At 56.8% G+C, this 25021-nt stretch overlaps 1 protein-coding gene across 1 annotated transcript in view; it reads left to right on the forward strand.

The window, feature by feature from the left end:
- Positions 1-25021, forward strand: part of ADAM12 (ADAM metallopeptidase domain 12) — a 176534-nt gene that overhangs the window by 9834 nt on the left and 141679 nt on the right. The window contains 1 exon segment of the mRNA XM_054728809.1: positions 19881-20017. Coding sequence (XP_054584784.1) covers positions 19881-20017 — 137 coding nt within the window.

Genomic DNA, 25021 nt, shown 5'->3' on the forward strand with positions numbered 1-25021 from the left:
GGAACCCCTCTCCGTCGCAGGAGAATCGTTTATTTGTGGATCGGAGTGTGTTCCTCTTTCGGCGGAACTGTCCCTGCAGCATCTGTAATGACAGACAGGGGCATGTTCAGCTGTCACCTCCGTGCCGAATGGCCAGCCCGCGGCCCCTGGCTGTGCGCCCGCCAGGAGTCGTGTGAACCGCTGAGTGTGCGATCCTTAACCGTCAGCTCCCTGGGACTGAGAGAGTGCCATTGACATACTCTAGACAGAATGTTTTAGGAAATCGTTTCTGTGCGTTTTTAGTAGCTGTTTCTTTTAATATTTTATTCAACCTGAAGTGTTTAGCCCGGCCAGCGTGGCTCAGTGGTTGAACGTCAACCTGGGAACCAGGAGGTCATGGTTCGATTCCTGGTCAGGGCACATGCCCGGGCTGCGGGCTTGATCCCCAGTGTGGAGTGTGCAGGAGGCAGCCGATCAGTGATCCTCTCTCATCAGTGATGTTTCTCTCTCTCTCTCCCTCTCCCTTCCTCTCTGAAATAAAACAGACAGAAACCACTGAAGTTTTCCTACCAGCCGGGGTCACTGACACAGGCATTCCCTGGGAGCGTGGGGCAGGGCTGTCCTGAGACCTTTGCACGCACTGGCTCCTCCCACTCTCCTGGAAGGACCTTGCCCTTGGCCCTTCCACAGCCCTCCCCGCCTCCGAGGAGGGGCCAGGCCTCAGGGGTGAGGACCTGCTCGGTGGCCGACGCTGGGCCGTCTCTAGGCCTCCCGATGGCGGCTACCAGGTCCCGGCCTCGCGGTGACCAGCCCTCTGTAACCAGTGCACCGCCTGCAGGGTCACCACGTCTGCAGCCAGGAGAGTGTGAGCTCGTCGGGTGTTACACTGAGTGGTAATGCGGTTCAAGCAAACTGTTCGCCAGTGGAAACGTTCGCGCGGAACCGCACGCTCTCCGACAGGCCTCGGTCCATCCTGCCCCCTGGCGCCTGACCTCCGCCCAGCCTCCCGGGCCTCCCGCCAGCATGCGGGATGGAGAGCGAGGAGCTCCGTGTCACGTGGCTCGTCTCTACCTGTCAGCGTCTGTGTCCGTCCAAGGCCACGGGAGAGCTGGCTTCTAGGCAGCTGCGTGCGCAGTGGGATTCTCAGGGGTAGCTCGGGACCTCCGTCTGTCTGTCCACCTGCTTCTAGAAGCTCTGGCCTCCCGGTCAGGTCAGGTGACCGGCCTGGACCTGTGGACCCACCTGCCACTCTTCCCCGGCGGGCGAGGTGAGCTCCGCCTGCAGTTGGGCCAGGAGAGCCCTGGGTTCGTGTTTTCTCTGTTTGTCATTAAAGCGGGAGAGGATGTCCATTTCTCATGACATCGATGGGCACATGACTCTGAGTAGCATCTGAGAGCCTGGTTTTGCTTTTTTGTTTGTTTGTTTGTTTTTAAGATGTTTCAGAGGGAAAGGGAGAGGGAGACGGAGAGAAACATCAATGGTGAGAGAGAATCATGGACCGGCTGCCTCCTGCACGCCCCCTACTGGGGATCGAGCCCGAAACCCGGCCATGTGCCCTGACCGGGAATCAAACTGTGACCTCCTGGTTCATAGGTCAATGCTCAACCACTGAGCCATGCTGGCCAGGCAAACTCATAGTATTTTAAAATATTTTAAAAGCACGTCTTTTCAGCTTGAGCCCTATTTATTTTTGGAATAGATTTCTCTCTCGGTGGTTTACCATCAGCCCACTGTAGAAGGAGCATGACAATGAAGCCCAGATCCCAACAATGAGAAGCAGTTTATGAAAGGAATCGGGAAGTGAGTGTTGCTGAAGGGTGTTAATATAAATAAGAGCCGGGTGGCCTAATTAGGTGCGATTCTGGGACATGGACTAGTGAGGCCCACAAAGTAGCATGCCATTCTTTTCCTGTTTACATCCAATGGGACAACTTGGGGTTAGGGGTGCTGACCCCCCACCCGCTCCCTGCACGCATTCAAAAGTACGCTTATAACTTTGACTCCTCCCAAATTTAACTGCTAATAATAGCCTACTCTTAACTGGAAGCTTACCAATAACATAAATAGTCGATTAGCACATATTTTGTATATGATATGTATTTAAGACTGTATTCTTACAATGCTAGGCTGGAGAAAAAAACAGTATTAAGAGGAAATACATTCACAGTATTTATTGGAAAAAAAAATCTGCCTATAGGTGGACCTTCGTTGTTCAAACCCATGTTGTGGTATTCAAAGATCAAATCTGTGTTTGTGTGTGTGTGTGTGTGTGTGTGTGAGAGAGAGAGAGAGAGAGAGAGAGAGAGAGAGAGAGAGAGAGAGAGAGGAGAGAGAATAGTGCTGGGTATGATTTCCTAATGTTTTATAGAGGATTATGTCTAAGTTCATAAGATATATTGGTTTGTAATATTCTTCTTGTTATAGCCACATCAGAGTTACTGAGGCCTCAGAGTCAGGAAGGTTTACCTTCCTCCTGTAGTTTGTGAAAGAGTTAGAGTAAGATTGTTATTATTTCTCTCTTAAGAGTCTGATAGAGTTCACCAGTGTGGTCATGTGGACCGGAGAGGGGTGTACACATGTGTGTGTGTGTGTGTGTGTGTGTGTGTGTGTGTGTGTGTGTTGGGGGAAGAGGTTAATCATGAATTCAGTGTCTTTATCAAATACAAGGCCATACAGATATGTGTCATTCTTGTGCCAGTTTTGGTCATTTGTGTCTTTCAAAGAACAGGTCCATGTCACCTGAGTTAACGAGTTTATTGGCTTTTTTTTCATATTTTCTTATAATTTTAATGCCTGCATCCTCTATAATGATTACCCTCGCCTTAACTCCTGAAATCAGTGAGTCACGCTTTCCCTCGCTTTTCTTCCATCGTGCTAAGAATTGAGCATGTCATCAGTGTGCTAACAACCCGGGTCTCACAGATTCCTTTTTCCCTTCTCTCGCCTTCCGAGTGTCTTTCCCTCCCCTGTGTCTTCCGTTTGCTCCTCTTGTAGCTTCTTATGGCGGATCCTTAGGTCACTGACACAGAGCCTCTTTCCATTCCCGTGTAACCGTTTGGAAATATAACAATCCCCATTCATGCTCCTTAACTGCATATCACACAGTCTTAGACGCTGTGTTGATCTTATAATTCAGTTCAAAGCATTTCAGAACTTCTCTTGTAATGATTTTCTCGGACTCGGGGTTTTAGAATCCGTGGCCTAACTCCCACATAGTTGAGGGTTTCTAAAGGTACCTTTTGGTTACCAAGGCATAGATTCTGTGCTTCTCATCTTCAGGCTGTTGCGACGGGTCTCGTACCCCAGCTGATCATCTGCCGGTGGCTGTCGACGGGCCACGGAAAGGAATGCGTCTCCTGCAGTTGGGTCCCCTCCACCAAGGGCAGAGCCGCCTGACGGTGCGATCACATCTTCCGTAGACTTACCGACGCTTTGTTTACCGTCTCCGTCAATCACCAGGACATCAGTATATGGCCTTGAACTCGAGTGGCCCATGTATCTGTTTCTCCTTTTATTTATATCCGTTTTCTCAGTGAATTTTGAAACTCTTACTAGGTTTCTACACATCTAGGATTGTTCTGTCTACCCTTTGTCGTTATCACGTGGCCTCTTTCCCTGAAGGAGTAATTCTCTCCCTGTCTGCTTTGACCGATGTTAATATAGCCACGTCCCGCTTTCTTATGCACAGCGTAGCAACATATAGGCACAGAACATCTTTTTCCATTCTTCTTCTTATTATTATTTTTACTTTCATCCCATGTATTGATGTTTAAAGTGCGTCTCTTGTCAACAGTAACTAGCTGACCTTGCATTTTAATCCGTTCTGAGGGCCTCTGCATTTAATCCAATTACATCTAATCTAATTATTCGCGTGGGGGAGTCGCGTCCATTATCTTGCTGCTCCTTTTATATCAGCCCCGTGCATTTTTGCTTCTTTTTTCTTCTCTTCCTGTTTCCCTTTGGATGGGGCGGTTTCAGCATTCCGGTTCTGAAGCTCCGTTTCTTAATTGGATCAGGGTTCTTCTCAGTGGCTGCTGAGGGATGAGCCTGTAGATCTCGGACTTATCGCCGCGATCCTGGGAGTCGGAGCAAGGAGCCTGGTCCTGCTGGGAGCCCAGGCCGGCGTCGTGCGGGCCGCGTGGCGCCGTGTCCGCCAGCGCCACAGCCGTGTCACATGATTTAACTCGCTGCTGAAGTCCGTTTCCTTACATTGGAGTCCTGGGTCCCGAGCAGTTATTTTGAGAGAGCGTGAGAAATGGGGACCCGCTTTCTTCGCAGAGGGCTCCCCAGGCGTGAGCACTGTCTTATCGCAGTCGACCTGGAATGCAGCCTGGGTGAGACCCTAACTTTGCGGGCAGGTTTGGGGCGGGGGCCTCCTTGTCATGGGCTTCCGTTGGCCTGCCTGTCCGGACACCACACTGCGTGCTTACCGATCGCCCCTGGATCGTCCTCGGATCCAGGGGGCCCAGAGCGCTCCCGCCGCCTCCAGATCTCTCTGTGCCCTCTCGCTATTTCCCGCATGAACTTGAGCAGCTGGGAGAGAGCTCAGCGCGTGTGGCCTGGGCTCCGTGGGGCCGCAGGCACACTCAGAGAGGGTAGCTCAGAGAGGACTCGCCCCGGCTGCGCTGGGCTGCGCGCCGCCTTCCAGACGCTGCACCCCCTATGCTCCTCCGCCTGCTTTCCGGACGGCCCTGCGTCGCCCGCCAGTGGCGTTACGGTTGTCAGTCATCGTCACGTCGCCTCCGCCAGGTTTCTAGGCGAAGACCTTTTCCTTCACTTAATGAATTAACCGTTGGGGTTTTCGGCGTCTACTAAGCAACACCTCTCTTCGCCGCTTAAATTCAGAGCTCACTGATGGCGCAGGAGATGAAAAGGCCGGTCGCTACTGGAAAGCTGATGGAGACGTTGGCTCTCGGTCTGTGGCCGAGGGGGCTTGCTGGGTAGCCCAGGTGTGAGGGTCATCAGTCTTGCTGGACCGGATGGGATCTCGCCTCCCGGGGCCGCTGCCCTTGATGCCCGGCAGAAGGCGGCCAGAAGGAAGGCACGGTCTGCAGACAGGCCCACGGAGAGAAGGAGGACCCGAAGGAAACTGAGCCACATGCCCGGTTCCTCCTCCCGACGTCTTCTATCTTGTACATCACTGTGCCCTCCCGGGGGAGGTGGGTGGGAGGGGAGGCCAGGGACCAGCCCCGGCACCCAGAAACAACTATTTTGAATTGTCAGTCCCCATGCTTGGGTCACTGTGTAACTGAGGTATTTGTCTCCTCTTAGTGATTTGTGAAGAGCTGTTTATATATTAAGGCACTAATCTGTTGTGAGCCATCATTTTGGATGAACAGCAGTGTGATTCAGTTCTTAACTGCTTCTTTAGGTGTTCTTTTCCTAGTTATTTTTCTTTTCTTGTCATTGTAAATGGGATCCAATTTTATTTCAGTAATATTATTTTCTTGTACTGATTTATTTACGTACATTCTGGGACCTGCCTGCTTATGAAAAGCATCTTGCTGGTTTGAGCAGACGTGCGGTGGGTTTTCTTGGGTTCCCCGGGTGGTTAATCATGTCAGCTCTACGTGATTCCTCTTTCCTGACATTTACTTCTCCGCACTCCCTGTCATTGCTTCCTCGCCGCCTCTCAAGCACAGAGAACCGTTTTGGGAGCTGTGCGAGGAGCAGGCATCCCTTTGATGCGTGGCCTTTGCTGTGAAGGCCCCGGAGCCTCACCATTGACTAGGATATCGACTGCAGGTTTAAGGCGCAAGTGCGTTCTTTTAAGGACGAATCTATTGCTAGTTTTGATGTAGGATTTTTTTTTTTTTAATCCGCCCTGGATACGGAATTTTATTAACTGTCTTTGAGGCACTAACTAGGGCACTGTGTCTTTTCTGTTTCTCTCTCTCTCTGCGTCCTTTGACCTCCTGGCATAACTGCTCCCCACTGGTGGTATAATGAGTCAGTGATGGATTTATTGCCCAGTATGAAAGCATCTTTCCGTGGTTGGGACCCAGCCAACGCCGTCCAGTGGTGTCCCATTATTCAGTATGCTGCTGAACTTCATTTCCTGGTGCTCTCATTAGGAGTTTTCACATCTTTAGAAAGAGGGTAACGTGGTCTTACATCAGCTGCTGACTGACACAACAAGCCTGCTTGATAAATTAGGCCTAGAGTCCGTGGCTCTAAACAGTAAGACATTTCTTTAGTGCCCGAGTCTGCGAGGCAGGGACTCCCGTCCGGACGTTCTGGCCTCCGCGAGGCTGCCCGCTCTGTCTGAGGGTCCAAGGGCCGTTGATGAGTGGCTGGGCCTGGCCCGAGTGTCTCCCCATCCCTCCAACAGGCCTCGCCCGGAACACCGTCCTTTGATCCTGGACAAATCACCAAACGGGGACGTGTCCCCTGAAAGAGCAACCTTTGTGCTCCGATTTTGGGGTGTGGTCAGGGGCTGTTGTTCCAACGCCAGGCTGTCTGAGACCGTGGGTCTACCAGATGGCCTGAATCGGAACCACCCGGGGAGATGGTTGGGAATACAGATCCATACCTCACATGGCCCCACCCCGAAGCAGGACCTCGTCTCTGCCCGGGGAGCAGAGAGCTGCTGGTTCAGCAAGCTCCTCACACAGCGCAGCACGGAGCGGCGCCGGCCGCTGCAGTCTCAGCCGGCCACGCTCCCCCAAGCGCCCCGGTTCCTGTTGAGGACATCATGACGTCATGACCTGTGCATGTCACCTGTGCTACTCTTTCCTTAAGCAGCACTTTTTCTTCATTTATTTTAAAATGTCCTTTAAGTCACATACACACATATTTAGCGAGGAAATCGGGCCCGAGCGGCATGGCTCAGTGTTGAACCTCCACCTATGAACCAGGAGGCCACGGTTCGATTCCTGGTCAGGACACATGCCCAGGTTGTGAGCTCGATCCCCAGTGTGTGGCAGGCAGGTGGCATGTGTGGATGTCCCTGCTCTAGGGACCTGCGCCCTCAAGGGCGGTCGGCTAGTGTCTGGGGGGCTGTAGGCATGTGGTACCAAACAGACTGGGTCCTCATTGAAGACGTGTTAGGGACTGAGAGGGAACACCTTGTCCCCCCCCCCCTTGACCTAATGTTAAGTCAGCCAGCTGCGGGTCCGGCGCAGGGGAGGGCGCTGGTGGTGCTGGGTCCTGGGAGATGGAGGGTGGAGGCTGGGTTCCTTCAGTAAAGATCCCATACCCACTCAGTGACCTTTGACCTAAGGTCAGGGGAGCAGCCATGTCACAGGGACAGAAGGGAGGGCGCAGAGGCCTCCACTGACCTGTGGGTGCTTTTCATGGTCCACTCCTTGGGGTGAGTCCAAAGGCCCCCGGACCCCGGATGCTGGATCGGGGGTGGAGGGGGTGGAGATGTCACCCGCAGCCTCGGGCTCAGGCCTCTCGCTGGAGGAGAGGATGCGGGAGGTCAGTGCACAGGAGGGGCCCAGGCAGACAAGCGTGTGAGTCAGGAGGTTGGCCCTTTATCCTGCGACCTGGGACCCGCACCGTCAACCGGGGAGCATTTTCGTGCCTGTCGCTCGACAGCTTCCAGACCTTGTGCCATCGGCACGTCCGCTTGGCGTGTGGGAGCCCCGGCGCCGAGCTGTGCGGGGCTCGGAGTAAGCAGCCCCTCTCCCGGGAGGCCGGCTCCCAGGAGGAGCCGCAGCGCGGAGAGGGCCTCCGAGAACCTTCCGCAGCTCTCCGGTGGGACAGGGCCAGCTGTCCATCAAACTGGACACCTCATTGATTGGGGCGGGGCCAGCAGAGGGCAGAGGGGAAGTCTGACGCGGTGGGGGCGGGTGCAGGGCCGGGCGCTGGTGGCCTGGCACTGTCTTTGCGCTGAGAGCGGGGCCGGGGCCTCAGGGCGCCTCGCACACAGCCCAGCCCCGGAAGTTGGGTCAGTGCCTGCCCCCCAAGCCCAGCTTCCTCTAGCTTAAGCACTGGTGTGGGCGCCACAGGAGGGCGGGGAGGGGGCCCAGACACAGAGCGTGGAAGGAGAGGGGGCAGGCTAAGGGGAGAGGGCAGAGGGAGTGTCTCGGGCCACGGTGGCTCGGGTCTGCGCTACCCTCCGCCGGCTGCCAGGGCTGTGAATGCGGGGAGGGCATTTGGCTTCCCCGAGGCTCGCCCCCACACCCTCTCGGCATCCTGGGGTGCGCACAGCCTCCTGCAGTATTTCCGATGTGGCCGAGAGAATGCGGGGAGAGCACTTTGCAACCCGCAACGTGCCTGAGCACAGGGAGACGCAGGCAGAGGCTGCCACTGACCGGACACTCCTGCGCACGGGAGAGCCAGCCGGCTCCGCGCAGGAGCTTCCCGAGATGCTGGCGACAAAGCGAGGCCGGGGTGGAGGACCCCACGGCAGCTGTCACTCCCTGTCCTGGCCTGCGTTCCTCCTCCTGCCCGCCATGTCTCCGGTCCGCCTCCAGAGCTTCGTGTGTGAGTGTGTGTGAGTGAGTGTATATATGCATGTACACGCGTGTGTGAGTGAGCATGTGAGTGTATGTATGCACACACGTATGTATATGAGTGTGCATGTGTGTCGGTGCATATACTCACACACGTGTGGATGTGCATGGGTATGTACATATGTGCGCACATGTGAGTGTGGGTTGAGTGTGTGTATGTATGTGTGTGTGTGTGTGGCTGAGTGTGTGTGTGTGTGTGTGCTCGTGTTAGTGTTCATGCGTTTGGGAGGAGTTTCTCTCCATATGGCTCTAATTTATGCTGATACCGTCAAGTTAGGAAACATAAATTGTATTATTTCCACAGAAAATGGGTGAGACCATTCCTTTGCTCCCCACCCAGCCCTCCTCACGGAAAATGATCTCCCGGACACTCGGGGAGAGTTGGCGCGGGGCCGGGCCAGCGCGGGACGCCTTCGCGCAGCTGTCCGTGTCCCCGCGGCTGCTGGGGGGCCGGAGGGAGAAGCGCTGCCCGGGCCCCGGGGCCAGCCGCTCCCACGTCGCCTGCTCCCGCCCAGGCTGTGTCTGCGGGCGGCTGACAGTGCAGGAAAAGCGGAGAGATGGAGAAGAGGAAATCGACAAATACGTGGCTTTTTGACACTGGAATCAAAATATCGATCGTTCTAAAATGTCCAGTTTTCGCCTGGAAATGAGGCTGAGGGGAGGCCGTTGGGAAGAGCGGGGCAGTCACTCTGCTCCTTCCCTGCTGTGACGGCCCAGCACACGTGTCAGCGGAGGCCTGGGCACATCTCACCTTCCAGTGGCTCCACATGGCAGGGTGCTCAGGACGTCCCGAGTTCATGAGCATCCGCCTCCCCATGCTGACAGCTTCCTCCTGAGGCCGGAGCTTCCGAGGGGAGCTCCCTCTTTCAGAACACGCAGCGGTTAGCGGGAGTCGGGCGGCTCCGTGTCCCAGGACGGCGGCGTCCCGAGACAGACGCTCTTGCATTAAACAGCGCGGCCTGGGGCGGGGGTGCAGACATCGGGAGTGTCCCCGGTTACTGTCTGAGATGCAAAGCTCCCGAGGCCGTCCGTCCGTATGTGAGCCATGTGTTACCGAGAGCAACTCGGTTTCGAAATATCTGGTCGGCAGCTTTGGGCTCGCATCCGTGCCAGACATGTGCTTCCGTGCCGGCCGGAGGCGTGCGGAGCCCGCAGGCGGCTCCAGATTGCCTGAATGCACCGCGGGCAGTTAGGTCAGACAAGCTGGCGGATTAGGGGGGTCCGGTTACTCCCGGGGTGTCTTCCCCAGGGAGCTGAAAACCCGTTCTCCCCCGCAAAACAGGTCACGGGGCGACGAGGTCTCCAGGCCTGTGCCACAGAAGGTACTGTCGTGCCCTCGGCACGGATTGAGAACAGTGACCTCGCGGGCATGCTCACCTGAACTCGAGTTTGGAGACGAGAACATGTTCCGCCGAATCGATTGGAATTCTCTGGTTTGGCAGCCGGGGCACCATGGACGGGAGCCGGGCCGGAGCCGCAGAGCAAAGAGGCTCCACTGCCGCTGGGTTTCAGATGAGCATCGTGTGGGCTTCAGGGTGTCCCCGTGTTGATCAGGGTGTCCCCTTGTTGTTCAGTGTGTCCCCGTGTTGTTCAGTGTGTCCCCGTGTTGTTCAGGGTGTCCCCGTGTTGTTCAGTGTGTCCCCATGTTGTTCAGTGTGTCCCCATATTGTTCAGTGTGTCCCCATGTTGTTCAGTGTGTCCCCATGTTGTTCAGTGTGTCCCCGTGTTGTTCAGTGTGTCCCCGTGTTGTTCAGGGTGTCCCCATGTTGTTCAGTGTGTCCCCGTGTTGTTCAGTGTTTCCCCATGTTGTTCAGTGTGTCCCCATGTTGTTCAGTGTGTCCCCATATTGTTCAGTGTGTCCCCGTGTTGTTCAGTGTGTCCCCGTGTTGTTCAGTGTGTCCCCGTGTTGTTCAGTGTGTCCCCGTGTTGTTCAGTGTGTCCCCATATTGTTCAGGGTGTCCCCGTGTTGTTCAGTGTGTCCCCGTGTTGTTCAGGGTGTCCCCATATTGTTCAGTGTGTCCCCATGTTGTTCAGTGTGTCCCCGTGTTGTTCAGTGTGTCCCCGTGGTGTTCAGTGTGTCCCCATGTTGTTAAGGGTGTCCCCATGTTGTTAAGGGTGTCCCCATGTTGATCAGGGTGTCCCCATGTTGATCAGGGTGTCCCCGTGTTGTTCAGTGTGTCCCTGTGTTGTTCAGTGTGTCCCCGTGTTGTTCAGGGTGTCCCCATGTTGATCAGTGTGTCCCCGTGTTGTTCAGTGTGTCCCCGTGTTGTTCAGGGTGTCCCCATGTTGTTCAGTGTGTCCCCATGTTGATCAGGGTGTCCCCATGTTGTTCAGTGTGTCCCCATGTTGTTCAGGGTGTCCCCATGTTGTTCCGTGTGTCCCCATGTTGTTCAGTGTGTCCCCATGTTGTTCAGGGAGTCCCCATGTTGTTCAGTGTGTCCCCATGTTGTTCAGTGTATCCCCATGTTGTTCAGGGTGCCCCCGTGTTGTTCAATGTGTCCCCATGTTGTTCAGGGTGTCCCCATGTTGTTCAGGGTGTCCCCATATTGTTCAGTGTGTCCCCGTGTTGTTCAGGGTGTCCCCATGTTGATCAGGGTGTCCCCGTGTTGTTCAGGGTGTCCCCATGTTGATCAGGGTGTCCCCGTGTTGTTCAGGGTGTCCCCGTGTTGTTCAGGGTGTCCCCATGTTGTTCAGTGTGTCCCCATGGTGTTCAGGGTGTCCCCGTGTTGTTCAGGGTGTCCCCGTGTTGTTCAGGGTGTCCCCATGTTGATCAGTGTGTCCCCATATTGTTCAGTGTGTCCCCGTGTTGTTCAGTGTGTCCCCGTGTTGTTCAGTGTGTCCCCATGTTGATCAGGGTGTCCCCATGTTGTTCAGTGTGTCCCCATGTTGTTCAGTGTGTCCCCATGTTGATCAGGGTGTCCCCATGTTGTTCAGTGTGTCCCCATGTTGTTCAGTGTGTCCCCATGTTGTTCAGGGTGTCCCCATGTTGATCAGAGTGTCCCCATGTTGTTCAGTGTGTCCCCATCTTGCAGGGACACACTCACACTTTTAAAAAAAATCACCGGGAGTCATGTTTTTGCTACAGAATCTGGCCGCTCGACATAGACCCCAGCTTACGGTTTGCTGTCAGAAACCGCAGTTGTCCCGGGAAATTCGCAGGGAGGAAGGCTTTGTGATTTTGAAGGTCCACGTGGATTGGAAGTGGAGGAAACGTCCCGTAGAATAAGAATGAATGTTCCATAGAACAAAGTCGAATGTAAACCAGTGAAAACGTTCAAATAAACGTTAAGTGCACTAAGGCTGCTACACATCGGCTACAAAGCTGAAAGGTGCTTAAATTATATAAAACGTCCTTGTAACGAATGTTCTTAGTGTTTCTAGTCACAGTGTTTCTAACAACGGTTTTCAGTTTATCATAAATCCACAAAGGGAAGAAGTAGAAAATAAAATAAAGATGAAGAATATATAAAAGGGGACCGATAGGTCACACCCGTGGCACTCCTGATTGGACCAATAACCCTGCTCCTCATGCACACCCGTCTCCTACACGGCCCTCTTTGCTGTTTGTGTTCATGTTGTGTAGGGGGACTTGGTCTAAGAAATCCTCCTCTCCCTCCCCCTGTCTCCTCTGGGTATCTCCCCCCCCACCCCAGCCCCACCCCGCATCCCCTCATGAATGGCCCAGTCCTACCTGCTGGAAGGTTTTCTTTATGATGATTGGCTACTGAGATGTCAGTCTGCCAGGGCCTGGTCATGGCTGAATGAATGGGACACAGTCGTCACATTTCAGATCCAGCAAAGCCCATCAGGAGCAGGCCCTGCCTTCTCCCGGTCCTTACCCTGGCCTCCCTCCTGCGACCTTAGTGCAGGCAGCTGGGGAGTGGGACCTCCTCCTGCTGGTTCAGCTGAGCCCCAGGGGGTATGACCAGGAGCTAAAGAGGAAGGGATGTGGCCACGGTGGTGGCACCTGGATGACATCTCAGTGCCAGTTGTAGAGATCGGAGTCCATTTAGAACACGCAGGCGGCCTTAGAGTGACTTCTAAACCGGGGCAGTGACGCTCAGTCCTCCCTCAAATGTGTGGGTCCCAGGAGATGCCTGTTGGCCAGGACGGGATCGGCCAGCTCCATCGTGTGTGGGAACAGGTGGGAATCACTGAGGAAATGGATTAAGGCTCCCAAACGGAGCAGTTTCTTTACGCTTTGATCCAGGTGAGGTGAAGCAAGGGCTTAACGGCGGTGAGGCACGCTGTTCCCGTTTCAAAAACGAAGCACAGAAGTATTTCTCATTGATTAACACGGCTCCCAGGTCATCTGCAGGCCTCGCAGCTATTGGTCAAATCACCTAGAACAGAGGTCGGCAAACTCATTAGTCAACAGAGCCAAATAGCAACAGGACAACGATTGAAATTTCTTTTGAGAGCCACATTTTTTAAACTTAAACTTCTTCTAACGCCACTTCTTCAAAATAGACTCGCCCAGGCCGTGGTATTTTGTGGAAGAGCCACACTCAGGGGGCCAAAGAGCCGCATGTGGCTCGCGAGCCGCGGTTTGCCGACCACTGACCTAGAATGAAGACTCCTCGGAACCCGGGCTCTTACTCTCCGGTACGATAGTTCTTTAGGATCCTATTTGAGTGTTGAAAGCAGGCTTCCCATTGGGGTCTTCCAAAGTCAACGGGCAAAGTCAACCACGAGAACATGAGAAGTTATAGGCATCCCATCGGCACTTCCTCCGGGGGCCACCTTCACCTTGGCCATCCGGACTTGGGGGGGGGGGGCCCTGACTCAGTGCCCAGGCTCCCTTCATCTCCAGTCCCCCCGTGAAGCCAGGGCGCCCTGTGTTCACCCCTATCCTGCCCCAGCCGCAGGGCTCCTGCAGGGCAGCCCCACAGGTGGCGAAGGGGGGGGGGGGGGCGTCCCTTCCGCAGGGGCGGGAGGCAGAGGGTGTGCCCGTGTCGCGTGGTGGAATCCTGAAAACATGTTCTCATCAGCACACCCGGGGCTTCCGGTCTACCCACTCTCCCCCGACTTCAAGCTCCCAGAGCGTCTTCCTCAGAGAGGCGAGGGGTTCCACGCGGTGGCAGGAGAGCTCAGCAGCGTTTGGGAGCCAGCCTCGGGGCTCACCGAGCCCACGGAGAGTGACCCAAGCTCACGTCGGGCGGCGCCCACGCGCTCTGGGGCGCGGGGGTGCCCCGGAAATCCGCTCTCCCCGGGGCTGGCGCCGCAGGTGCGCACGCGTGAGCCGAGAAGGAACTACCAGGCTCCCGCGATGACAGTTCCAATTAGGGCCCCTCAGCTCGCCGTTCTGGTCTTAATTCGGCTTTTCAGAAGCGATTTCCTGCTGGGAAGATAACGAGCAAAATGCCTCCGACGAGGATCCTGGCCGAGTCCGGGTCCTTTCTCACTAAAAGGAGTGAATCGGAGTTCTGGCTTATCAGCCGGATCAGCGGGACTCAGCGGGCTTGGGTCTGGGCCGTGACCTGCCGGGGACCGTCCGTCGCTGGGGGAGCTAGAAATCGCTCACCTGTCAGACCCTCCGAGACGGGACTAAGCCCTACGCCCCCCACATACCACCCCCCTCCCCCGTGCCATTATGCTCACAAGGCTGAGGAAGCGTTCACCTGTGTGGGAACAATTCATTCAATACACGTCTGCACGCGGGGACCCAGCCGCGAATTTGACAGACAGGGCCCCGCAGACGGGGGGCGGGGGGGAGGAGGCAGACGAAAGGATGAGGAAATCAACCAAGTTTAGCTCCCGAGAAATGCCGGGAAGGAGCAAAATAGGAGGGTGAGCAGGAGAGAGCCTGGGGTGGGAGGAAGGGTGCCGGGCTAGGCAGCCTCTCGGAGGGGCTGATCTTTGAGCTGAGACGTGAAGAGGGAAATGGGGGGGGAGGGGGAGGGGTGTGTGAAGGGTTGAGAGCAGAATCTCCTCATGCACAGAGCGTGAGGTGGGACCCAGCTGGGCAGTGAGTGGTCAGAAGCGGGGTCGGTGTGGTCACAGCAGGAGGAGCGAGATGGCGCGATCCGGCGATGCGGTTCCAGGACGTGGGGGACTCAGGACGGGGTCTGAGTTTCCTGGCCGGAGGGGCTGGGTGTGTGGGGTGCGGCTGCAGGGGAGACCCTAGTCCTTGGCTGTGGGGGTGGCCTCCTACCTGCAGCATCTGTTGGACGGTGGGCAAGTGGCTTAACTTCTCTGCGCCTCCGTTTCCTCCCTTATTCCATGGGGAGAAACATCACAGGGTTGTTTGGGGTTTAAACAAGTTAAACTTCTAGGGTTAGCGTGGGGCTCGATGGCCAGCCGCTGTCCACCGTGTTCCCCGCTGTAGCCTGTAAGGGCTTAGGGACTGTGTAACCTCCGCTCAGCGTCGCCTTTCACCCTGCGATGGTTCTCACGGATCCTCTCCTCCCGCCTCCACGTGCTCCCTTCTCAGGCGGAAGGGCTCCGGCACGGGCCAGGCTCATCCTGCACTCAGAGTAGACCCGCCCTGCGCCCTGGAGGCCCCACCCGGTCCAGGCCTGGTCTGCCTCCTGCACTTCTGCCCCCCGCCCTCCCCCCATCCCTTTGCTCCCTTTATTGTCGCCACACTGACGGCTTTTCTGTCCTTAGAACCCACACGCTCTCTACTGCCCAGGCCATTTCCGTCCTTGTTGTGTTCTCATCAGATGGTCCTCTCCTTTCGGGTTGGGAGGGAGCACCTGCCGGGGAGGAGGGCTCCAGGAGGACTTGGTTAAGAAGCAGGAGAGGCTCAGAGCTAACACCAAGCACAGAACCCGACTGGAGGTGTTGGCTACGGGGATAACAAAGGACTGCGTCTGAGACGTTGCCCGGGGAGCAGGGAGCGGTGGTGGCATCGGCGGACGCGTGGGGGGGGAAATGTTTTGTTTCCTGACCGGGGCCGGGAACCTTTGACGGTCACACATGGTGAGGCGGAGGTGAGGGCGGTACCAAGACACTGCAATGAAGTGTCCGGTGGATGTTGTAACACGGACTGTGCTTGAGGGACTTGGCCACATGGATAAATATTGATTTGGGCAACATCTGCTTAAACAGTAATGAGCTCTCTGGGGGACGGTAAGAGTGGAGAGGGAAGGTGGCCAAGAGTGAAGACTTGGGGGGTGTTCACGTCCCCCAAGGAGGGGAGGAGGCCAGGGAGAGGAGTGTGGGCGGAGAACGGCAAGACCCGGTCAGAGGAGTGGAGTCAAGCCAGGTTCGTCAAGTCCAGGGCCTCCCAGCGGCATGTCCATTTCAGCAGAAGGTGGTCAGAGATGGTCAGTGATGGACCGTGATGGCCAGGAGCACGTTGGCGAGCCCTGGCGTGAGACCGGGCCTTTCCTGGAGACGCAGATGACGGCTCTTGCGTTGTTGTCTGACTCCCGTCAGTACGTGTGCGGTAGGAAATGGAATAAACTAGTTCCCATCCTTGTCCTTGTCCTTGCGCTGTTAACTTCTAAAAGCCGCTCCTGGGCCTGGCTGATGTGGCTCAGTGGTTGAGCATCGACCTATGAACCAAGAGGTCATGGATTCAATGCCCGGCTGAGGGCTCGATCCGCAGTGTGGGGCATGCAGGAGGCAGCCGATCAGTGATTCTCTCTCATTGATGTTTCTCTCCCTCTCTGAAGTCAATAAAAAATATTTTTAAATAAATAAATAAATAAAATGAAAAATAAAAGCTGCGCCTGGGGTGTAGATCTTAATCATCGGGTCCATTCCCCCCTCCCATCATTTCTTACAAAGTAAACTTTGAAAAGTGCTGACCCCGCCTCCCGGCCTCCAAAGTCCCCGCCCACGGAGTCCCTCGGCACGTCCGGCCCCCGGTACGAAAGCCAGGTGGACTCACGCGTTTGAGATGGACAGGGCTTGGGTTTCGCTCTCATTCCTGCCATTTACCCGTGAGCGACACTGGGGATGACCCTCATGACTATAGCTCCGTCTCACCATTGGTACAACGGGACTCGCCATGGCTTTCCGGACGGGCAGAGGCATAATCACTCACGTTAACGTTGTAAACGGGGCGTCAGTGATTCTGCTGCCCCCGGACGGGAGGCCCCGTGGGCAGGAAGCGGTGTGTATGTGTGTGGTCGAGGACTCTCGTGCGTGGGGTGTGAATCCATCTGAGCCGTCCGTGCGATGCTGGCTTTCTCTGAGTTTGGAAATGACACATAAAGCACCTTTCCAAAGTCGCAGTTGTTCTATGGGACGTGATTCCTTCTCTTTCCAAAGTCAGGACCAGAGCCAGGCCTTGTGGCTCCAAGACATTCCTTGTTCACCATCTCAGAGCCCTTAGGTGGGCATTGGGGGGGCCCGGGCCTCCCTCAGTAAGACGGGCAAAGGGGGCTTGGCCAGAGCAGGGCCGGGGCCGGACAGATGGCAGCCCCGCCCTGGCGCCTCACCCCGGGGTCTGGAGTCCCTCCGGGGCAGTGTCTTCATTGCTGGCTTTTTTAAGACCAGAAAAGTCACTGCGGCAGAGATTCCCGCCCCAGGAGCGGGCCTGGCCCTCCCGCCCGCCCAGCTGTAACCGGGCGGAGACGGCGAGCTCAGGCGAGGAGCTGAGCGCAGGCACGGGCTGGGGGCAGCAGGCGGGTTGTGGAGAGGACCATCGTTGGAAACCGAAGCAGCCGTGTGCTCCCTTCCTCTGTGAGCCCGAAGCCAGCGGCCATGTCAGCCGCTCCGCCGGGCAGGGCAGGTGCCCTCGGCCAGGAGAGCCAGAGGCCCTCCCCAGGCTCGGCGATCCCCATGTTTTATTTCGGCAACTGAGCTTCGTCGATGCCCAAATGTTATGGGAAACAAAAATGTATGCAAACTATCTGTTTTTTTAAAAATATATATATGTTTTTATTGATCTTTTACAGAGGGGAAGGGAGAGGGATAGAGAGCTAGAAACATCGATGAGAGAGAAACATCGATCAGCTGCCTCCTGCACACCCCTCACTGGGGATGTGTCCGCAACCAAGGTACATGCCCTTGACCAGAATCGAACCTGGGACCCTTCAGTCCGCAGGCTGACGCTCTATCCACTGAGCCACACCGGTCAGGGCCAAACTATCTGTTTTATAAGGTCGTATTTTCCCCCTGCGTCTCTACGGCTTGAATGTTCACATCATTCAAGACCTGCTTTTATGGTTTGTCAGCAAGACCAGCCCATACAATCCCTTCTGCTGTCCCACCGCTGTGCATAGCTCGTTCTGTCTGTCCATGCCCCACAAATACACTTGTTTTTTTGGGCATCATCTGAGAGAAATGCCCGTGTCTAAACACACAGGAAGCGCTCATGGGAAGAGCCCTCCGACTGCAGACCCTGCTGGGGGGAGGGGGGGTGCAGCCAGTTGGGAAGCTGAGCGATGGCCCCAATCCCGGGCGTGGGCGGCAATACCGCTCCGCAGCGGCCGCCACTCGTTTCTTCAAAAGGTTGCGCAACCTCTGAGCGCTGGCGCAGCTGACTCTCCTGGGGATGTTTGGAAATCACGCCTCTTGGAAGGGAAAACTCCAGCCCCGAGGGCCTTGTTCTGGATGGAGATGCTGGAACATGTAGGGGAAAGGGGCCGGGACCTTCGCCTTCACGGCCGTCGGGAACTGGGGGACAGGGGGCCGCAGGCCGAGCGTGTTCTTTCTCGTTGGTTCCTGCGGCCTCGGCCTGATGGTCAAGCATGGGGCCCTCGACGGCGACCCAGCTTCCCAGGTGACGACGAGGGTCGGGAGGGCACAGGCTTCAGGGAGGAGGGTCCCGGCACCGCAGGCAGAGGGGGCTGGTCCACGGGACGCGAGGGCGTGCGGGGCCTGGAGGAGAAAGATGGGCTTTCTGCGTGGAAGATATCGGGTGGAGGGCGCCCCTCACCGGCCGCGGGAATAAATGGTTGTTGAACGAGTGAGTGAGCGGGTGAGTGAACGCACTGCACGGACAGGTAGGCAGCCTCCCTACGGGACCGGGACGCACCGCGGGTACGGCTCCTGGTGGCGCTGGATCTGATGCGGGGTGTCTCCCCCAGAGCCCCTGCTTGTAGCGAGGACGCTGCCCTCCCTGGGCACACGGAGGGCAACACAGTCCAGCCGCCCGGCGAGGCCCCCTGGTCCAAGAGTCCACGCTGGGGGGCTCCTCTGCAGCCAGGAGGCGGGCGTTCGGTCCTCCACGCAGGTGGCCCTTCCTTCCTTCCCGGCCGGCCCTCCCCTGGGGCCGCAGGTGCCTCCACCTGGAGCCCCTCTGCCTGCACCGCGGCCCCTCATCGTGTCGGGGTGGGTGCCGGTCCAGCCCCGGAGACCCAGCTCCTCCAGCCCCAGGCCCCCCCCGCTCACCTGTGCTCATGGCTCTCTCCTTCCCCGCCTCCCCACGTGGCCGAGGGGCCCCCACGCACCCCTCTGCCGCTGGCCACGTTCCCAGCTTTGGGTTCATCCCGATCCCCTTTGGTTCTCGACACCTGGAGTTTCAAACGCTTTGCGACCCGCTTGAGAATTTTCCCGAAGAGGCCGTGTCAGGCGGCGGCGAATCCCTTTTGTAACCGCAGTGTAACCGCAGACTTCCACGTCGAGGATGATAAAACGGTGTGGCTTTAGGAGTGTTCGGGGGACCGTAAAATGTCTAGGATTAAGATTTCAATACCATTTGTGCCCCATAAACGGGAGCCCCTGCGTAACCTAAAACCGCGCGTGATGACTCAGGCCTGAGAAGGCTGCGTCCCGGCCGCGGCGATGGGAATACCACGCGGGCTCCGCTCCGTCCTCCCCGAGGCTGCCCTGGGTCTCAGGACGCGCGGGCGCGGGGCCTCGCAGGGGAGCGGCCCCGAGAAACCACGGTGAAGCGTGGGGGGGGGGAGGGCACACGCTCCGGGAGAGAAGTCGCCCTGGCCGGGAGGACCGTCGGTGGAAATGGGCGGCCCGGGGGCGGTGTCGGTACTGCAGCGGGTTGGACAGACGGGCCCCGAGAAACAAGATCGCATAGTCGTCTGCTGAATGACTTAATTTCTTTCACCGCCCAGGCTCGTCCGTCTGAGCGGGCAAATTAGCTTCGTCTCTAGACTCCCTCCCCGAAGCGCATAAAATCAGCCTCCGCCAGGCCGGCGAGGGTTGGCAGGTGCGGAGCCGATTCTCCGGCTCCGGGCAGTGGATTCCGTCCCAGCACAGCGGGGCCTGGGGACCTGGCAGAGAGCCGATCGCAGGCAGAGCGCTAGTCCATCGCTCACAGGCCCCGCTGCCCTGGGTGCTGGGGGGAGAGGGGGTGGGAGGGGGCGGTGACACCCTTTCTCTCCGATACCCCCCTGCACGTGCCCCGAGTCTGGCGGGGAAAGGCAGAGCTGTGTCTTCAGTGGCAGAGCTTTGCGGTCGGAGGGCGGAGACTTCGCCAGCTGAGCGCTCACTGCGATGATGTAGGCGGTTTCCTTACCCCGTTCACCTCCCGCACAAGCTCCTCCTGACCCGCTGAAGACAGGTGTTTTCTCTCTGCCGCAGGCCTCACCGTGGGACGCACCGTCGCACCTGCTGTGCCACCGGCCGGGACGGAGGACGGGGCCGGAGCCTATGAGGTCGTCAGCGCCGCGCTCTGGGACGGAGACTCCTGGAACCCGGGGCGCAGCGCCCGCGGCAAGGTGGGTGCTCACGTTGCTTTTCTCGCCACTCTCCGCGGACGCTGTGAAAGCACGCGGCCGCACCAGGCCTGGGTCAAGTTCTGTCCTTTCCTTGGCCTCCAGCTCTGTCCTCAGGGAGTGGGATCCTCATGCTTACCAAGACGAAGGGCACACCGAGGCGGGGCGGGTGCGGGGCGCCGTGGAAAGTCCTTTTCTCACACACACACCAGGGACCCCACTTCCAGACACGCACGCCCCGGTTTTTCTTTCCCGAGTGCCGGGTCTTTTTCTACAGTCGTGTCTAGATCATCGGCATTGTGCTTTTATCGATCAATTATTGGTAGAAACATCTTAATGCAGCTTTCTAGTGGCGCTTATGATGCGGTTTCGTGCAGTGTCACACCGTTCGCTTGGACACATGTGTGATGTGCGTCCTCGGTGCTGTGAAGGAAGTGTATACGGCAGTTGCGGCATTAATAATGGAATTCCATGGTTCGATGCGTCTTACCTGCCACGCCGACATGACTTTCTAAAATGTCAGAACTCGTGGGCATGGTGGGAAATGGAGAAAATCGGTAGAAACATGAGCTCTCCGGAGAGACCCTGCAGAGGGTTTTGTCCTCGTGCTGTGGGAACTATTTTTAGGTTGTTTTTCATAGTAGAAAACAGGCTGTTTTCCGTTGTAAAACTAGCTGAGATTGTGGAAATGCTTCCTGCGAGGCTGCCGTGGGCCACCTCAGTGTCGGTAACAACAGCACGCGCCACGCCGTGCTCGGGTTCTTTAGAGGCTCGCCGGTGAAAGCGAACATTCGGAAGGGTCAGAGGTTTGGTCAAAGGATCTACCGTGTTTTCCGGCGTATAAGACGACTGGGCGTATAGAAGATTTTCCTGGGTTAAAAAGTCATCTTATACGCCGGAAAATGTGGTAAGTGCCACGCCGCACTTCTGGGACATCCCTGTGTCGTGGGTACTGTTGCAAGCGGCTGCACCAAGTACGAGCCAATCTGGTGACACTGATGTTTCCTCGGTTGGTTGGGTGTTGTTCTGTGGGTTAGATCCCTGCCCTGTAAGGTGTGCAGAAAAGTGCAAGCCGTTAACGGCCCCTTCGTCCTGCCATGAGTCAGCAGGATTAGGAATGAGCTGATGGATGCAGACAAGGAGAGCAAACAGTGTGTAAGTGTTCACAGGTGCTGTAATAACACACAAATACCAACACCCTGAAGGCTCCTGGGTGGTGGGCGCGGCCACGGGCCCTCCCCTGGTGGTAGGGTTGCCAGATTCAGCAAGTGAAGAATAGAATGTTCCCTTGCACTTGGACTTCAGATAAACAGGCTTTAAAAAATGCATCTAAATAATTCCCATGCAATATTTGGGGGACATACTTATACCAAAAAACTCCTGTTTTGGGTCCTCACGGTGGCTCTGCCCTTTAGCTGTTGACTTCCCCTGAGTTTCCTCCTGCACCCACTTCCGACCGAGGGCTCCCATCGGGCTGTCAGTCACCCCGTGGCCCCTCTGTCCCCCCGGGGCCCGGAGGGGCAGGGCCACATGAATCACCGCAGCCTCGGCCTCGAGCTCCTCCGCGTGAAGGGCTGTCCGGCACCATCCACAGGCTAAGCTCACCGCGTCTCCTAACCACACCCGGGCTTAGGTCCCCATCCCTCACCTGCCTGACCCTGACACTGGCCCCTGACCTCCAGGGGATGCCAGGCACCACCCGCTGGAAGCTTCCGGCTCCTTTGAGTGCCCTGTGCCCCAAGTGGACGCAGCCCCGCCCATGCGTCCATTTAATAGTCTCTAGACGGCCACCCCCACCGCCCCCAGTTCAGAGGTTGGAGACCTCGCCCTGCAGAAGCCGCTCACCACACCTGACTTGGGAGCCAGGTCCTCGGCGTGATGCCCGGGTGGTCCGCAGGGGGGGCCGTCGGGGCTCGGGATGGGGGCTCCGCTCCGGCCCTCGGCCCTCCGCTCGCCATCGGCAGCTGCCCTTCACCACCTGCTCAGCGCTGCGTCCTGCTCGCTGCTGATGCCCCTTCCTGCGAGGCCCGTCCGGACCCCCAGCCACAGCGGTCCCTCCCAGGCCTTTGAGCACGGGAGGAGCAAGCCGAGGAGCTGTGCCCGGTCCCATGGTGTCCCCCTCGGGAGTGGACACTCATTGAGGAAGGCATGGGGCCACGTTTCCCGGTGCTCACCGCTAGCTCCTTGGTCTCTTGTGACCCCCGGGCAAGGCACCCACATCGTTAAAAAGAAAGGCCTCTATGGGGTCAGGTCTCCCTAGTTTCTGCAGCACCCCACCCCCACCCCCACCCCAAAGCTCCAGCATCAACCTGGACTTGGGCCTTTAAAAAAGTTACACAAGCCCTGGCTGGTGTGACTCGGTTGGTTGGGTGTTGTTCTGTGCACCAAAAGGTTGTGGGTTCGATTATCCGACAGGATACATGCCCGGGTTGTGGGTTAGATCCCTACCCTGTAAGGGTGTGCAGGAGGCAGCTGATGGATGTTCTGCTCTCCCATCGATGTTTCTCCCTCTCCCTCCCTTCCTCTCTCTCTCCCTCTCCCTCTCTCTCTCTAAAAATCAATGAAAATACTTTCTTTCTTTTTTTAAAAATATATTTTATTGATTTTTTTACAGAGAGGAAGGGAGAGGGAGAAAGAGTCAGAAACATTGATGAGAGAGAAACATCGATCAGCTGCCTCCTGCACACCTCCTACTGGGGATGTGCCCGCAACCAAGGTACATGCCCTTGACCGGAATCGAACCTGGGACCCTTGAGTCCACAGGCCGACGCTCTATCCACTGAGCCAAACCGGTTAGGGAGAAAATATTTTCTTAAAAATTGTACAAGATGTACCAGTTTCATCTTGTGTAATGCCTGCCCCAATCCTAAACGCAGCCCCTCCTCCGGGGAGCCCGGGGCCATTGGAGGACGGTGTTAGACGCCGCGACCTGGCCGGTGCGCTCACGGCGAGGGAGGCGGTGCAGCCGCCAGGTCGTCGGAGCTGACAGAGGAAATGATGTGCGTGCTCTCGCTGGACCGTAAGGAAACAGGTCTCACTGCCGGTCCTGCCTGGGAAACGCCATCTGTTTGGTTCTAAACATCGTAGTGGAGAAAACATAGCAGGAACTGGCTCTTTTCGGCTGTCCCTACAGAGCCCTCCCCCTCAAAAAGACTGCCTGTTTTCAGGAAACGAAATCGGCCCTTGAAATCAAACCCAAGCGTTACGTTCTCGTCCCTAAAGTGTTATTTTTTAAAATGAATTCCCAACTCTCCAGCGTTTGACCAAACTGGCTTTCCGTTGACCCTCGGTGGATCCAGGCTCAAGGCCGCCTTTCTGCTAACGCCGGGAACGTCCTCCGACCCGTTTCCAAAAGTGGCCCCAGAACCTTCCACTCCGCCGGCGCCCCCGTATCCATACGCACGTCCTGCTCAGCGCAGGCACGGAGGTCTCGCCTCACTGACCTCCTAATTCTCCGAGCGCGTAACCAAAGGCCTGGTCATGAGCCACACCGGGTGGTGAGACCGTGAGGCCGGGCTGGCGGCGTGTCTCCGCTAAGTCTCCCACGGGAGCCGTTCGCTCGGCTCGGTTTCCGGGCCTCCAGTGGCACATCTGACCCGGCAGGCGTCTGACGGGCACCGCTGAGGTGGCACGGGGGCCAGGCGCACACGGTCCCCAACCCCGAGGGATTCCGGGGCTCTGTGTGTGCAGGTAGGTGACATCCTGTCATGTCTCCCAGCGTCCGTCCCCCAGGACCCAGATGCACATGGTAGCCTCACCATCGAAGCAGCCACACACCGCATGGTTTGGCAAGCGAGCTGTCCTTCCGAGTTACCGAAATAACTTCCGAGTTATCGAAATAACTTCCGAGTTATCGAAATGAAGTGCGCGACATGCCCCGTTCCATGCCTCTGTCTGCCGCCGGGAAGCACGTTACACCCTTTGAAAACGGTGTTTTAGCTCCTTAGCGGTTTCTCAGTGTTTTCCTCCGGGAGAGACGGAGCTCATCGGGGTGCCATGCTCAGCCAGGCAGGTGGCGCCCTGCACAAACCGGGGTCCCGCCGTCCCCTGGAGCTGGGCGGTTCGGAACCTGCTCGGCTTCGGAGCGGGTGGCCCTGCCTGGGAACCGGGTACCGTTCCCTGCACGTCTACCCAAGGGTTTCGAGGTGTCGCTTTTGAAGGAAAAAAAACACTTACTGATGAGAGATGATCCTGTTTTTCTTTGTTTTTTAAATTTATCATTTTAAAAAAATGTTTTCATTGATTTTTTTTTACAGAGAGAGGGAAGGAGAGGGAAAGAGAGAAACATCAATGATGACACAGAAACATAGAAACATCAATCGGCTGCCTCCTGCGCCCTCCCCTCCCCCCACTGGGGATCGAGGCCGCAACCCGGGCATGTGCCCTGACTGGGAATTGAACCAGCGACCTCTTGGTCGATGCTCAACCACTGAGCCACGCCGGCTGGGCTAAATTTACTTTTTTAAATATTTCAATTATAGTTGACATACAATATTGTGTTAGTTTCAGGTGTGCGGCATTGTGATTCGACATTTATACAATTTGCCAAGGGACCCTGCTTCCCTATCGAGTTCTCTCCGTATAGTCCTTTAGTCAACAAATAGTTATTGAAAACCCGTGACGTCCCAGGCCTCGTGCGAGGTGCCAGAGCGAGTCTGCCCCTTTTGGAAAATGCAGGAGCCCCGGTGGCCTGGCTCCGGGGCTTTGAAGTCGGCTCAGACAGGACTCCAGGAAGTGTCAGCTCCGGCGCAGAAGAAGCAGGAGGAGGAGGGAAGGCCCGCCAGGGGCAGAGCTCCATCACCCGCCTTTGAAATCTAGGCCCTCCTTTTAAAACAAGGCCACGGGGGCATATAAGCTTCGGTCCTGCCTGCTCAGCGGACAGGAATGTGTTTGCGTTGCCAGAGGTTCTTGCCCGTGTGAGTGTCTCAAGTGGAATACGTGGGGATGGATCCGATCCCCCGGCCGTTGGGGTGTCTGTGTCATCGGGGGCACCGAGAGCAGATGCTG

The sequence above is a fragment of the Eptesicus fuscus genome, chromosome 17 (genome assembly GCF_027574615.1).
Source record: "Eptesicus fuscus isolate TK198812 chromosome 17, DD_ASM_mEF_20220401, whole genome shotgun sequence".
Lineage (NCBI taxonomy): Eukaryota > Metazoa > Chordata > Mammalia > Chiroptera > Vespertilionidae > Eptesicus > Eptesicus fuscus.